We start from the raw sequence: 16,526 nt of genomic DNA, 5'->3' as shown, positions 1-16,526 counted from the left end.
CTCACGCCGATCTGATGAGGACTAAAAGTTTCGGGGCCTAAACTTTAGAGGGGAAGGAATGGAGATTCCCACTCATGCTGATGTCTGACACGTTAACTTGTCCAGCATCACACACAGCTGATGCACAGAAAAACAAGTTTCTACAGAAATTCCTCGCAACCTCTCTGGGCTCAGTAACTGTCTTTTTAACCACCTCTCGTCACCCCACAGTCTGCTGCCAACAACACAAAATGAGCTTTTGTCCCTTGAGCCCAGAGGTCCGTGTTTCTGCTTCACGTTGTCTCAGGGATATAGGATTTCTCGGGCGTTTCTGCATCCCCCAGCCCCCACCTCTAACGAGGATTAGCTCTCTTCGGGAAGTGCATGAGACGCTATTTTCTATTGGTGGATTAGCTATGACATTAAGGAATCTTGGCTAATTTACTTTCCTTATGGCTTTATAGCAACTCCTTTTAAATAAACACAGGCTTTTCCACATTACTGCTTACCCCCAAAGGAGAGGCCATTAAAAGTGGGGCCACTCACCACCATCCATTAAAACCGGATGCTGCGGGGACCCGTGGGGTGCTACCCACACCAGGAGGAAGACCTGAGCCACACCCCCTGCCACGCCGACCCTGGCCTGGGTTCAAGCTCATCTTTCTGCCAGCCATGGGCACACCACCAGGGAAGGCAAGTCTGACAGGGATAGGCCCCAAGGTGCAGGATGCCAGTCACTGCTCAGCTGTACTCTGGCTCCAGGGTAAGTCCAAACAGGGCTGACAGTGGGGCGTGAACCTTGGCCTTGACCGCCTTCGGTATCCCCTTTCTTCAGATGCTCACTTTTTCAGCAATCCATATAAAATAGTTAATTTGCCAGCACCCGATAAAACACAACCATCACAAGTCAGAGAGACTGCTTGGTAGCTTGTTGGAGGCCCGGAAAAACTCAGTGCAGCCGGGCAAGTTAGGCTGTGGCCCCTGTCCAACAGGCCCACCTCAGGGACGAAGGCTCACAGGCTCCCCTTCCCCTGTGGAGTGCCTGCTGAGCCACAGTGGGAGACCTAGCCTCTCATCTTGGCCGGTTTCCTGGAGCTACCACCTAGGCCCAGATCAGAATGGGGGGAACAGAATCGCTCCCCCAAATGCCACGCTCTGCTGAGTTCAAAGCTCCTTTCCGTTTTTTCTCCTCCCCCAGAGCTGAGGCTACTGTGGGTACAGTGAGGGTCTGTACCAACAGTCCAGGCCCAGACAGGGCCCTCTGCAGAGCGGGCGGAGGGAAATGGCAGGCCCGATTGCAGTCTTTCCTGACCCAGCTCTCACGGCGCTTCATGCAGGCCATGGGGCAGCTGGGGCTTGGTTAATCTCAGAGCCATGTAGGCCCTTTTGGGGCTGCCTGTCACAACCAGAAGACTCGTAGGCCCCTTCTTGTGGCCTGTGCTTGACCTTTCTTTGGAGGGCCCTTGGGTCCCCAGAGCAGTGAGAGCAAATCACCTGGGTCCCCTTCCTCCCTCCTCTCAGAACCATCCAGAGTCAGTCTGAATGAGATGTCCCTCCATGGGCCTAGCTCTCCTAGATCTCCCGCTCCAGCCCCTGCTCCCCAGCCCCCAGCTCCAGGCCTGCTCTGGGCCTCACAGGGGAAATCTCATAAGACCGTGAATGTTCCCAGGCCCCAGAGGTAACCACAGCCATCCCGAGCGCATCTGGGGGCAGGGGCCTTCCATCTGCAGCTTCTTTGGGGAGAGAGTGCTTTCTGCCACAACCGCAGACAGGATAGAAGACGGAGCTGCCATCCAGCCCCTCACGCAATAATAAACACAAGCTCGCCCCATCTTTGACTGCTGCCAGCACACTGGCCCTGACTTGGTATTCCCCATGCCTCTGCATTTGCAAAGCCAGAGAAGCCTTTGGATAAACTGCCAAAATGAGCAACAGGGCTGGGGAAGGGTCAGGGCCCAGACCCTCTGCAACCGGCTAGAGTCAGACCCCAAGTGTCTAATAGACCAGAGTGTCTTCAGTCCCTTGTCCCCAGGAAGCAGGCTCTTAACAGAGGAAAAACAAGTCTCCAAACCCCAAGTGGCACGAGGTCCGGCTGTCCTGAAGTCGACAAGGGCAGCCCTTAAATATCCAGGAAGAGGAGGCTGGCTAAACCAACTTGGGATTATACACGGTCAAGGCTAAGTGGCGAGACAGGCTGCTGTGGAGGGAGGGCCCGCTCTTGCGGAAACCAGCAACAATCACCCCTGAGGCCCTGCCTGGGTGCGCGAGCGCCGTGGGGAGGGCTGCACACACCCCACAAAAGGGGATTACTTGGTGGGGGGCGGGGAGGTGCTTTCACTGCACACCTTCCCGACAAGTTCCATCTGGGCACACCTGGGAGGACCCGCCCCCAGGGAAAATGGCAGAACTGCTCTAAAGTCTGGAGTCTCTTTCCACAATCAACAGCTGGTCCGTCCGGGAAAGAGGGACCCCGAGAGCCCCTGAGATTGGTCAGGCAGCTCGGCCCACACTGGGCCTGCCCAGTGTTCCCACCTTCCCTGTGTGGGATGCCTCACCCGAGCAGCCCATCAGATAGGAAACTGCCAGGACCTTCGGGGGCAGGGGCAAGGTGTCTTGAAGCAATGGGTCACTCTATCCAACTCCCCAAAGCAAACAGGCCCAAATCCTTATCCTTGTTGAGTTTGGTCAGCAGAGTTGCAACAACCTGGACCTTTAAACCACAGGGCTGGGTGGCCTGCCCGCGGCTGCTTCCCACGGCGCACATGTTCTGGTCCCCGAGCCCAGCGGCCCCCAGTGAGTCACAGGAACCTGAATGTGTGACATCACAGCCTTGCTGTGGCCAGCCTCAAGCACAGCTGCCATGAGAAAACACAGTTGGAGCAGGAATTTCATGGCTTGGTATTTTTAAAAAGCAGCAAGACGTGAAATCGGAGTCAAAAATAACTTTGCTGTGGGCTTCTGAGGCGAAACCACCGGCCGCCTGCCAGGCCCAGGCCCCTCACTGCAGCCTCCCTAGCTCCCGGGTACTGCCCACATTGCCGCGCCGCGCCCCATGCCCACGGCCTTGCCCTCGAGGAAGACCCAGGGCCCCTGCAATTTCCAGACACCACCCAACCTCTGTCACTCAGGAGTCCGTGAAGGAAGTGAAGGGAGCCAAGGCGGGAGGTGAGCTCCCAGGGGACTCTGGCTGTGAAAACAGCCTCTCCCTGCTCACTGGTGAGCATCCCAGCACCTGCGAGAGGGACCCTAAATCACTTGGCAGAACCCCCAGAAGAACACCAGGGGAAAGGTCAGGGCCTCTGAATGCCCATCACCAAGCAGGCAGGCCTGGCAGGGGTCCACTCTGGAGCCCCTCCTCTTGGAGTGGCCACAAAGGGAGGGGCCCAGCCAGGGGTGGAGGGGAGGGGCGACTCATGGAAAGAAGGCCCTGAGAGCAGTCCTGGCCCCACCTGAGACGCTGACCTCTGCTGCCCACCCCAGAGGACAGACAGATGGGCAGGGCCTAAAGTTTCCCCTCTATGGAGGAGGAAACCATAGCTTCCTCAGAAAGAGGTAAGGCTGTGCCAGAGCATCTGCGGCTTCTGACTCCTGGTCTGAGCTTTGCTCTGACTCCTGCAGGCCTCTGGGATCGAGCCATCTATCTCAGGAAGAGAAGACTGGGGCAGGCCCAGCAGCACAGTGACCAGGGTGGCCGCAGGACAGGTGTGTGTTCTCCCCAGACGGGGAGGGGAGAGGGGCCCAGGACAGGCTCCCGAGAGGAAGAGGGGGGGCACACACATGGCTCCCAGCACCCATACTTGTGACCTCAGCCCTAGTTGCTTTTGAGAATTCCCATGAGGGGTTTTGAAAACCAAAAAGTTACCCAAAGAAAAACCTAAATCCCATCGTTAGGAAATCTATTTCCCCCACAGCCATTACGGTAACTCAATTCAGAGGATGGCTGCCACAAGATATATATACAACTTTGAAGAGCTTCAATCTTGGCCCCAATGCCTGGCTCTGGGTTCAAGGACCGCATCTAATGGGCCCCACGACCCACCCCTGATTTTCAACAGTCCCCAGGCTCCCAGTCCCTCTTGTCACCTCCTGGGCCCTCCTCCTTCCTGGACGTGGGGAAAGACCTCCTCTTTGTCTCCCTCTCATCCTAATGCCTAGTCAGACCACTAGAGTCTCACTGGCAGCTCAAAAGCATTCCTGGGACTCCAGCAGTTACAGACATGCGTGGAATGTCCACTCCTGTGTCACCTGGCCACCCTGTTTTCCCACACTGACCCTTGGAGAACATCGACCTAGCCCACCCAGGTAACCCAGAGCTTCACCATAGTGCTCAGAGGACACGAGCAGGCTCGGCTGTCCCCACTTTACACGCGAGGAAGCTGAGGCTCTGGGGAGCAACATCACCTGCCCGAGGTCACCCAGGTGATGAGCGGTGGAGTTGGCCCTCAAGACCAGGAGGGCAAGTACGCCCAGGCTAATGGGCAGTGGCTCACTGGGCTGAGCAGAGCAGCCCTGACACCCAAGGGAGGTACCTCTGTTCCCCACAGCTGATAGGGACGTGTAAGGCCAAACACACCCTGGCTGCTCAGGACACAGTGTCCAGCTGGGATCAGGGTACTGAGGAGCTCAGTGAGGCCCCAAAGAGCAATCTCACAGGGGCAAGGGGGGGCTTCCCCCACACAAAGAAGGGCCAGGGCAAGGGGGTGTGCTCTCTGGCTGGTGACCTCAGGGGCCGGGCTCTGCTGGGTTCTGTGATCACAGAGGGCTGAGCAAGAGCTTCTGGCCTTAACTTTCAGAAAGGTCAAGTTTGGTTTGCAGATAAACTTCTCAATGAAGCCATACCTAACTACACAGAAATGGTTAGCAAGGGAAGCTGGGGAAGCTCTGACCTACAGCGGGTCGAGCTCAGGATCACCTGGTATCCTGGAGAAGCCCCAGGCTGAGTGGACCCCAGAGCTGGTCCAGGCACAAGCCGTATCTAGGCACAACACCCTATCTGCACCAGGCATAAGGTGACCTGTGGACACCAGGCAGGAGGATAACACAGGGCTGCAGAGGAAAGCCCTTGGAAAGTTGCAGGCCTCAGATAAACATCAGGAGGAAAATTATGATGAGGATGTGACCCCCACACTCTGAGGACTTTCCATCTAAAACAACACTGTGGGGAGACCCGACAGCCCGGGACAGCCCGAAGAGGGAACCTGTTCGGGCGTGAGATGCACGAAGGGCTGTGTACCTTGCAAGGCCATCCCATCCTATTTCCCTGAATAAATACACTTTTGAAAAACAATGTATGCACTTTACTAAAAAGGTATTCCCAAAAAAATAAAACCACACAACCCCAATTCAGGAGTTAAAGGGCTGGATGCAGATGCCGCACATGTCCCTGGGGCAGTCTGCTTTCCGTGGGGGCTAAAGGAAGCGCCTCACTCCCTCGGGAGCCCAGCGGCATCGCAGGGGCTGACTGCTGTGCTGTCCTGCCCGTCTCCTCACCCACTTCCTCCCTCCTGCGGTGAACCTGAGCCAAGGAGGCTGCAGAACTCGCCTCCTGGGGGAAGGGCCCTGACAGCTCCACCCCCGGCCCAGGTCCCAATCTCTCTGTGTCCCTGTCCCTACTCCATGCCAGACCCTCAGCGTGGGTCTGGCCCGACTCTGCCCTGCTCAGTGGCCGCACCAGGAGCGCAAATGCCTATGGTGCTTCTTCTGTTAGCCCAGGCCAAAGGACTCCGTGGCCCTCTCCACCTGGCCCACTGGACTCCCATCTGGCACGCTCTGCCCAGCTGTCTCCCACGGTCCTGGTTGCCTGCTCTTCCTAGGAGGCCTGGCTCTGACATCAGCAGATTCAGTCCTGGGCCCTCCTAAGTGTGGGACTGGGTCTCGCTCAGGGCCCTACACACAGAAAAGACTCAGCGAACTTGTGTGCACGGAGGGAACCCTCCACGCCTGCTGTGAGGGTGGGGGAATGGCTCTCCTGGGCAGAGAGGCAGGGGGAACTGGGGAGCTGTTTCTGGTGCCGTCGTGAGGATCCCCCTGCACCCATGCCAGCCAGGCCCTGAATAGTGACAAAGTCAGCAGCAGGAGCAGCATTGAACCCATCAGCAGCACATGGCATTGTTGGGCACCGTTCAAAGAGCTTCACACAGGCTGACAGACCCCATCCGCACAAGAGGCCCGTGAAGTGGATGCAATTATCAGCTCTGTGTCCCAGATCTGGAAACTGAGGCACAAAGAGGTTAAGTGACTTGCCCAAGGTCACTGAGCTAGAAGTGGGAAAGCCAGGACTTGCACCCAAACAAGCTCTGAGCCACATTTTCCCCAGGCCCACTCAGCCGCCTGACCTCTGGGCCTCTGGTTTGCACAGAGCGGCCACAGACGAGGACTGAGGCTGGGTCCTTAGCCTTCAGATGGGTGCCAAATGGGCCACACACCTCCAGAGAGGATTCGATCATTGGGCCGCATCCAGCCTGCTGAGCGGGAAGGCAGGCTCTGAGGACAGTGAACCTCCACAGCGGAGCACCTTCTGTCACCCGGGACTGGAGCCTCTGTGACTCGCTCAGTAAACATCCTGGCCGCTGCCCACTGCAGCCCTGGGCTTCTTCCCTGAAGGATGTTCTTCAGGACGGAGGCCCACAGGACCTAGAAGGCAGTGTCCCTCTCGGAGGCCGCTTAGAAATAGACTTCCTTGTGGGGGAGGGAAGGGGCAGTGATGGGGCAGGACGGAGGAGAACAGCATGATTCAGACAGAGAACTCTGAAGTAGGTGTCAGTGTCGGGGTGGCCGCGACACCCCTGCTCCTCCAGAGCACAGGCGCACGCCGGAAGGGTGAGGAGCGCCGCTGAGGGGAAAGCATCCAAGGCCAACACCCACAGGCCAAGGAGGCGCAGAGCCCCAGCTGAGCTACCCGCATGGGGAGAAGGACGGCGGTGGTCACCCGGCTCTAGGTCTCAGGGGAGCCTCCAGAGAGGGGACTGCCCGCAGCCAGGCTGGTCCCAACAGGAGGGGCCAGGGAACCTCCAACCCCAGCGGGGGCAGCTCTGGCTGGAGCTAAACACCTCAGCTAGGGCCCCAACTCCAGGAGGGGAAGTGGGCCTGGAAAACAACCGGCGACCAAGCCCGAGGTAGCACGCAAATTCGTGCAGACGCCTCCCCACACCATTTTGAAAACAGGTTGCACTCTAAGGTCTCAGCTGGGGGCTTCATCTGTGGAACCCAAGTTGCCTCAAAATATGTTGACTCTATCAGGAACACGGCACACTTTGTGGCCTTCAGGAATGCACACTGTCTGGCAAAGCGGGTGACTGGTTGATGGGCTTGGCCTTCGGTGGGGGGCAGTGCTGTCTGGATTTGCAAAGGGGCTGAGCGGTGTGACCCCGGCCACAGGCCAAGGTTTCACTTATTCCCTGTGATGCCAGTTTCTTACAAAGTTACTACCAGACCCCTGACTGCTAACACATGAAAAAACCTTCCATGTACGCCCTTAAAACACAGTGACAGGAAATGTTTCTAGTGTTATACTCCTCTGGATCCAATGAGGCTATTTTTAACTACCTTCTCAGACTTAATTTCCAATTTTATCCTATAAAGTTCTAATTCATTCCACCTCCCCTGAACTCTCACTTGACGAGGCTGTGAAGAACATGAGGCAGTCTTGGCAGTTTCTGACGGCTCTGAGGTGGGAGAAGTTTTCTAAGTCTTTGCTCATCTCCCTCTCTCAGCACACGCCTCCTCCTCCAGGGCTAAGAGGCTCTCGGCAATGTCTGTATGATGTGCGCATAGTCCCACCATCCCCTAGTCACCGACACCTGACCTTTCCCCTCAAATGCCCTTCCTTCAGTGGGTCCAGGGTGTGCAGTACCAGCTGAGATGCTGTGACACGCCGTGGACCACGGGACACAATGTGGAGGAGGTTTTCGCACTTAGCCCCAGATCCAGAGGTAGGGAAGGGACGCCATGCCGCTTCACCTCCATCTCCGTCAGAGACTCAAGGGTCCTTGGCCTCCCTCTTGCATTCCCCCTCTGCCATGAGCCAGCACAGGCGGGGGTGTCTGCACCCAGAGCCCAGGAGGGAAGGGGCCTGAGGACCTTTAAATCCTGCCTCGGCCCAGCTGCCACCACCACCTACATGCCCCATGTCAGCTGTGCTGGGCTTTGCTTGTTGCCTGGATGTGCCCATGGCCCCCCTAGACCTGCAGGCAGGCTGTTCCCTCTGCGGGACTGCTCTTCCACCCCAGGAGAAGATGCCCCATTGGGCATGCCCGCAGTGCTGGCTGCCCCCTCTCGTCAGGGCGCTTTGCTCTCACTGGGATTGCTGCAATGCAAGTCTGTGTTATGAGCTGCCAAATGCACTGACGCTCCTGGTGGTGATGGGGCCACACTGATCTCCCTGATGAGGGTGGTCAGTGCCACAGCTAACAGCTACTGAGCAGCTACCTAGGGCCAGGCACAGGTCAAACACTTCCTGCAGACTCATCTCCTTTAATCCTGACCACAAACATGGCAGGCTCATCACAGATAAACACACCAGGGCTTGGAGAGCCGAAGGGATGTCTCCAAGGTCGCTCAAAGGATAAGGAGCAGCCCAGAGCCTGGGCTCTCGTATGCTTTGACTCACTGCACGCAGTTCCCTGGCACGTCTCTGGAGTGCCCACCCACAGAAGAGTCAAATGAATGGACAGCGTTTCTTTCAAAGCTGTTGTGGCCCAGGCCAGCACTGGGTGGGCACTCCCTGGCAGGATTCAGTGTTGGTGATTTTGGGGTCCAGTGGCTTGGCCAGGGATCGGATGGCTCTGAAAGCCAGGATCCCAGGGCAGGCACTGCTATTTCATTAATTTGGGCTGGAAAATAGGTACATTATATTTTTTAAAAACCCAGCACCCGGAGGTCGCGGTGCTGAGAGCTCGGTGCGGGAACAGGCATCAGGAAGAGCGGTTGCGGGGGACCTGGGTGGGCCGGGCTCGGGAGCCAGTTGCAGCTCCCAGCCCTGCCAGGAGACGCAGGTACCGCGGGGGAGGGCCGGGGGTGCAGTGCAGGCAGCTGTGTCAATCGTTTCCCCTCCAGGAACTCGTCGGTGTCTGGGGACGGTGGGCTGTTCAGTTGCACAGGGCCTGCTGGGGTCACCGCCTGAGAGCCAGGAGGCGAGGAGCTCGCGGCTCCAAGCGGGCCTCGACCTGGCCTGGCTGGTGCTGGCCTGGCGCAGTTAATGACAGCAGGAACGGGGAGGCCCGGGGAGCTGGGCACCCGATCCACGGCCGCAGCCGGGAGCGATGTCGCCTCGGCTCTTTAATGTGCCGCCTGCATCCCCTCGGTCCTTACCTTCATATTTCTTTCTCCCTCTGTGCGTCCTGAACCCGTTAAAAGTGACCCCTGAGAATATTGGATGGTATTGAGGAATTATCGTTAACCTTGTTGGGTGTGATGACAGTAATGTGGTTAGGTTAAGGAGAGAGAGAAAAAAAAAAGACGAAATACTAAAAGTTTTGACAGATTAAAAAAAAAAAAATCCAGCACCCGCTGGCCAACTTCAAATGGTCCAAATGCCAGGCCAAGTGCAGACGATGGGGTGAATTCACGTCACGGCCTACCTGGGTGAGGACGTCCAGCTGGCCTACAATGTGCTCCAGCGTGCTGGTCAGCGTCTGGGGCATGGTGACGGACTCCTGGGGCTGGCTCTGCATCGACTCCTGACTCCTGCCCCTGCCTGGTAGGACGGGGGAATCCACTTCTGGCTAAAGACAATGAAAGGAAAGAGAACCCTTTAGTCTTGAGTCAGTGCTTGAGGAAACACCGAGAGGAAGAGCTCCTTTAAGGATCAAGTGGAAAACCACCAGCAAACTCGAGAAGACGAGTTCCAAATGTTGGTGAGCAACGGCGGTGTGGCGGGACTCCCACATCCGGGCTTGCGCGCTCCCTTCCAGCCCCCTTTTCTGAGCAGAGGCCGTGAGTGAGGAGCGGAATCAAAGCACCTGGCAGTCCGGGCTGCAGGGGCCTGGGAGGGATGTGCAGGTGGGCTCTTGGAGGCCCACAGAGAGGCCGGGGGTTGCCAGCTCTTCACACGGCATGCCTTCCACTAGGCCTGTCAGAGTGCGGGACCCCTGAAGCCCAGCCTGGCTCTGAAGTCACCCTTCCTCCTGGTTAGCTTAAGGTCAATTCCCCACCCCGGGAATGGGGATGGCCCAGAACCATCGGGAGGTTCCAACCCTGCCCTGGCCAGATCCCCCGGGAAAACAGATTCTACGTGAACGTCCTGGCCTGATGGCTGGCGGGAGTCAGAATCCACAGGACAGGCGCCCCAGGCTGCTTCAGACAAGACTCCAGGAACATGAGGGGGACTTGGTGTTTCTGCCTAAGATCCTCAGTCCCCAAATGAAGAAGCCATCCTCCTCCACCACCACTGAGGGCAAGTGATTTCCTAAGGGGGCTCATTCCAGTCCAATGCGTGTCCCCCAAAAGTCAGGCACTGCTCTGCACACAAAGGCTTCTCCTGACCCCAGAAGCATCGTGCACGTGTTCAGCAGGGCAGAATGCCGGGAGCCTCCCAAGGACACGGTGGGCAGATGCTCAGGAACCTACTGTTCCTCTGTGGACTCGCCCCCTGTGGGAATGACATGCTCAGTGAGGCCGACACTCTCGGCCAGCCCCCAAACCCCAGTAACCCATAAATGCAGCCACGCTTGGGGCTCAGTGTTTTCAACCACAGCCTCACTGATGGACATTCCAAATGTTACCACATCATTCCCTGGCTTTGCCGGTCATCCAGGGCTCTCTACCGGCACTGGGAGAAAATTCAAACCCCTTGACGGGGCACCCTGCTCCAGCCTGCCCCCTTCCGCAGCTCCGCTCCCACCTCAGTGCTCCCGTGCCCAGCTCCCAGGGCCCCTCATCTACCCTTCCTTCCCCCTGCTCCGAGCATCCTGTCCTCCACTCACCTTGCAACCCCCCATGCCCAATCAGAAGCTCCTCTGTGCTCCGCACCTGGGCCTGCCCCATCCCTGCCCTGTTCCTCCAGCCACTGCGTCTCCAGGGCTAGGACACATGAGTGGGATGAATCAATGCCAGACCACCCACAGGGCCTGCCCCCTGCCCATGTGCCTGCGTCCCTATTCCTGTCTTCTGCCTGCACTCATCGCTCCTCTCCCCTCTAAACCCAGGACATCACTAGGCTCAAAGCCTGTCAACTCCCCATACACCACAGAGCCAGGGTACTCCACCCACCCAGCACTCCTTCACCCCTCAATGCCACAGCCACTGGAGAATACTGGCTATGACTGGGGCTCACCTAGGATGCCTCACACCTGCCACTGGCAGCCGGCTTGCATCTCCTCTGAGTTGGCCCATCTTTTGGATAAATCCAGTGGCCTAGCCCCAGGAAGATGCTCTGCCCTAGACATGTTCACCTGGGCAGGCCTCAGAGTCCTTGAGAAGAATCAGCCCGGAAGAGGATTCCCAACCATCAAAGAAGGGCAGTTTAGCACGTGGACCCTACTTGCATATTTTCCTTTATTAGGAAAGTGTTCTAATCTCATAGATAACAAACTCTCAAGTGCATGTCAATTTGAACTTGGAAAAATGCAGGCCCTGGTGGTTAAAGAGAAATTGAATGTGAGACACAAGCCTGAGGAGGATTCTTGAAAGCAGGAGCAGTGCCATGTCCACATGCCCACCGTCGGCCTGTCTGCTTGCGGCACTGTGGCCATTTTGTAAGACCTCGGCCCACTGGGGCTAGGCTCTTCCAGTCCTCCAGGTATCGATACACTTCAGCTCTCAAAGCCCATTCCAAAAGGAAATGTTCCAGAAGCCCTGACTGGCCTTCACCTCACCGCAGCGGCCCCCAGACCCAGGCAGTGCTGTCAGGAGACACAGCAGAGTGCAGCGGGGAAGAGCAGTGACTCGGACAGGCCGTGGTCAACATCTGAGCTCTACCACTGACCAGCTAGGTGGCCCTGGGCAAGAGGTTTAATTCCTCTGGGCCTCCACTTCCTCATCTTCTATAAAATGGGGGTGACTACTGGGCCTGCCCTCCCAAGGGCTGGGCTGTGAGAGGCGCTTATCTGAACATCACCCACAGGCCTTTCTTGAGAAGCCAGTGCCTACTGCTTCCAAAGGACCCCCTTCGAGACACGCACGCTCTTCCTCTGGACAGAGTCCCCCTGGCTCCCTCAGGAAAGGCCACCAGAGGGAGGGTGGGAACCTGGCAGCCCTCTGTCCTGACAGCCGGCGTCCTCAAGGAGTGGCCAGATGGGCGCTGCCTGCTGCCTGGGAGGGGATGGAAATTCTGAGTGTTTCTGCAGATCGGCCCAGAAATGGACAGTGCCGAGCCGAGTCTCTGGAAGCCGGGGTGGGGGGTGAGCGCCGCTGACTTTACCAACAGGAACCCTCCTTCTGAGCCCAAGCCCAGCCAGCTCCAAAAGAGTACTGAGGACCGCAGCCACATGCCCGAGGCAGGGAGGTGGCCTCTGGAAGAGAGTGCCGTAGGAACCTGAGGCTCAGACAGGAAGTGACTGTCAGAAGGTACCCAGCCCCCAGCCTTGCTCACAAGTCCAGGGTTCTGCCTGCCCTGGGCTATTCCTCCAGCCACAGCATTCGCTCCTGCTCTTACCTTCACCAGGACACAGCCCTTCTCTGCAACTTTGTCCGCTCTTACCAGAAGACATTACAGCACTTGACACACCGCACGTAAAGATGGCTATCGCTGTGGTTTACTTGCCACCTATGTGCCAGCATTTTATACGTCACTTCATTTAATCCCTACAATGACCCCTCACAGCAGGCATTACTAACCTTAATTTTCAGATGGGGAAGCAGGCTCAGGGAGGTTAAATCACTTGCTCTAATATAGGAAATGACGGCTGGGATCTGAACCCAAAGTACAGGCATTTCCTGACAGGAAGCAGCCTCTGACAGGTGACATGGCCTGCGGATTTGCTTCCACACCCCCAGCTCCTCTCTTCCATCCTTGTGGAGGCTCCTGGCTCCTGGCTCTAACACTTTTTGCGTCATTCCTCCACCCCACCTGCCCTGGAATGCCTGCCTGGCACAGAGCTGAACACAGAGCAGGCCCTCCACACACACTCGATGCCTCAAAGAGCCAAGCCCATCATGGTGACACTCCTGTGAAATGACACCTCCCCAAGGCAAAGGGCCAGCAGTCCCGCCCCGCACACCATCACACCATCGCAGGCACTCACCTGCACTCCAGCACTCTGCAGATGTGGCATTTCCCCGAGAGCTCGAGAGCTCGGCAGATAAGCGATAAAGCAGAGATAAGAAGATGATGGGCAAGAGCAGGAAGAGACGCACGCACGTGCGAGGGCTGTGAGTAATGACAGTGGCGGGATAACAGGAGCAGTGTTTAAGGGGAGAAATCCTATCAGTGCTTTGTCTGTTCAACATCCAAGGGTACTAGGGGCCCTGCCTGGTGGTCCTCGTTAGTTCTCTCACAAGTAAGATTACAACAACATTAACCCAAACATACATACCTAGAAAGTCGCACCAAGTCAACAACTTTCACTTGTACCAAATATAAACATCTTAACATCAAAAGAAAAAAAAAAAAGGTCAAACTCAGAATAGATGAATCTATTTAACTTTGCGGCAATCTCATTTGGGGTCTGTAGGTGTCCCCACCCTGGTGTGGGATCCCAGGCTCTCACAGTAGGTTAATCTACTTGCCTCAGTTTCTGTTGCTGCCATCCTGTCATACGCCACCATGAGCTCAGCACTGCGCACAGTAGGAATTGTGTAAATATCTGTGGTTGCTTTCAGCCACTCAAACACATGGGTAACCAACCCATACATTTTCATTAAAAAACAAAAGAGCAGAGCTTGCAGGTCTTCCTTGTGACAAGAAATCAATCCATCTGGGATAACTTCTTTTTTTTTTTTTTTAATTTTATTATTATTTATTTATTTTTGGCTGTGTTGGGACTTCGTTTCTGTGCGACGGCTTTCTCTAGTTGCGGCAAACGGGGGCCACTCTTCATCGCAGTGCGCGGGCCTCTCATTATCTTGGTCTCTCTTGTTGCGGAGCACAGGCTCCAGACGCGCAGGCTCAGTAGTTGTGGCTCACGGGCCTAGTTGCTCCGCGGCATGTGGGATCTTCCCAGACCAGGGCTCGAACCTGTGTCCCCTGCATTGGCAGGCAGACTCTCAACCACTGCACCACCAGGGAAGCCCAGGGATAACTTCTTGACTGGTCTCTGGATTGCCTGTGGTCTCACCTTTTCATCATCAAGATGCAGGTATGGATAAGAAGCTTCTGCCTAAGGTAGAGAAAGTTGGGGGAAGTGTTAATCCTATCCTAACAAGAAAAAGAGCAACAATCTAAAAGGATCTTAACTTTTCTTAAATCAGAGAGCTGAGATCACAGAGCAAACAACTAGCCTGAAATCTAAGGAAAGGCAGACTCTTCCAAGGAAAACAGGAAGTGAGCATCGGCTCACCTCTGGCAAAGCCTGGGAAGAAGGGACACTGAGTGCCATATAAGTGGGTGAGAAGACCTGAGTTATGCATGTTAACAAGTTGCAGAGGCTGAGAGTGGCCAGGGTGAGAGTGAAGAACCCCTGGGAGCCACAGATACAAGGGGAGTTTGCACCTACTCACAGGGTCTTCTCCACAGACCTCCACTGGACATTCATGAGAAAGACAGGGTGGGGGGAGAAAACCATCCTTGAGGGTGCAGGCCTGGAGGAGAGGAGTAGACGTGGAAAAGGCACAAAGCCCTGCCAAGACCCTTCTTGCCTACGGAACAAAATCCTTAATCTACTGGGGGAAGAGCAAAAAGAGATAAAAGCCTCTCTTGCCTTGTGGGAGAGGCAGGAAACCATCCTGAGTGGAGATCATTGAGGTATTCAAAGGCTGAGGGAGGGGCAGGACTACTGAGAATGCCCTACTTCTGAGACCCAGGGACACAGGGCCTAAGACTGAAACTGGCCCAGGACAACAGAGAATTCCTCCAACAAAGCTAGCAAGCACCAGGTAACAAGCAACAGCAGCCTACTGCTGGGGGAGGGACAAGACCGTGGACACAGACATCCTCTGAGGGGCAGGACCCCAGGGTAGGCTGAAAGCTGGGGGTGGAGCAGGAACACTGCGAAAAATCCTCCAACACCCAGACCTCACCCTAAGTTCAAGGTATCAACTCCTGATAAGACTATTTATCCCAGTCTCTGCTATCCTGAACATGATGTCTGGCATTCAATAAAAACTTATGAGACACTCAAAAAGGCAAGGAAAAAAAACCCCACTGTCAAGAGACAAAGCAATCAGCAGAATTAGATTCAGATGACTTAGATGTGGGCACTATCAGATGGAGAAAAAATAATTATGATTAATATGTTAAAGATTTTACTGGAAAATGTGGACAACATGCATGAACAGGTGGGGAATTTCAGCAGAGAGGTAGAAATTGTAAGAAAGAGTCAATGGAAATGCTAGAAATAAGAAACCCAATACCAGATATGAAGAATGACTTTGTTGGGCTACTACTGTGTTGGCCAAAATGTTCGTTTGGGAAGAGGTTTTAGAAAACCCCGAACGAACTTTTTGGCCAGTCCAACAGTAGGCTCAGCTCAACTGAGGAAAAGAAACCAATGACCCTGAAGACAGATCAATTCCTCAAACTGAAACATAATAGGGAAAAAAAAACCCAGAACGGACTACCTGTAAACTGTGGGACAATATCAAATTATCTAATACATGTGTGACTGGAATCCCAGAAGGAGAAGAAAGAGAAAAGAGACATTTCTCATAGTACAAGTTTACTGGTAATGAATTCTCTCAGCTTTGGTTTGTCTGGGAAAAAAAAAGGGGGAGTGTTTATTTCTCCATTTTTAAAAGATTTTTTTTCTGTGTATAGAATTCTGGGTTGACAGTTTTTTCTTTGGATACTTTTAAAATGTTACTTCCATGTCTTCCAGCTTGTGCAGTTCTATGAGAATAGTTCTGTAATTCTTATCTTTGATCCTCTGTATATAACATCTCCTTTCTCTATCTACCTTTAAGAATTTCTCTTAATCTTTGGTTTCAGAAGCTTGAATATACTTTGTGTAGGGTTCTGTTTTGTTTTTGTTTTTTCTTCAGCCTGCTTGTCATTTCTCTGAGCTTCTTGTATCTGTGGTTTGATGCCTTTCATCATTTTCCAAAAATTCTTGGCCATTATCTTTTCAATAGCACCAAAAAACATGAAATGTGTTATCAGTTTCCTATGGCTGTTCTAAAAAAAAATTGTCACACTTGGTGGCTTAAAATAACAGAAATTTATTCTCTCAGAGTTCTGGAGGCTGGAAGTCTGAAATTAAGATATCAAAAGGGCCCCACTCCCTCTGGAGGCACTAAGAATCCTTTCTTGCCTCTTCCAGCTTCTGGTGGCTCCAGAATTCCTTGGCTTATGGCTGCATAACTCCACTCTCTGCTTCCATCTTCACATGGCCTTCTCTTCCCTGTGTGTCTCTTATAAGGATGCCTGTCACTGGATTTAGGGCCAACCTAATAATACAAGATGATCTAATCTCAAGATCCTTAACTTAAGCACATCGGCAAAGACCCTTTCACCA

At 54.7% G+C, this 16,526-nt stretch overlaps 1 protein-coding gene across 2 annotated transcripts in view; it reads right to left on the bottom strand.

Annotated features, from left to right (window-relative positions):
• Window positions 1-16,526, bottom strand: part of POC1A (POC1 centriolar protein A) — a 73,053-nt gene that overhangs the window by 11,437 nt on the left and 45,090 nt on the right. For both annotated transcript variants that reach the window (XM_057554991.1, XM_057554992.1), the window contains exon 10: window positions 9,558-9,701. In XM_057554991.1, coding sequence (XP_057410974.1) covers window positions 9,558-9,701 — 144 coding nt within the window. The remainder of the gene's footprint in view (window positions 1-9,557; window positions 9,702-16,526) is intronic.

Source organism: Balaenoptera acutorostrata, chromosome 10, assembly GCF_949987535.1.
Source record: "Balaenoptera acutorostrata chromosome 10, mBalAcu1.1, whole genome shotgun sequence".
Classification (NCBI taxonomy): Eukaryota; Metazoa; Chordata; class Mammalia; order Artiodactyla; family Balaenopteridae; genus Balaenoptera; species Balaenoptera acutorostrata.
This window is presented reverse-complemented; position numbering and strand designations above follow the sequence as displayed.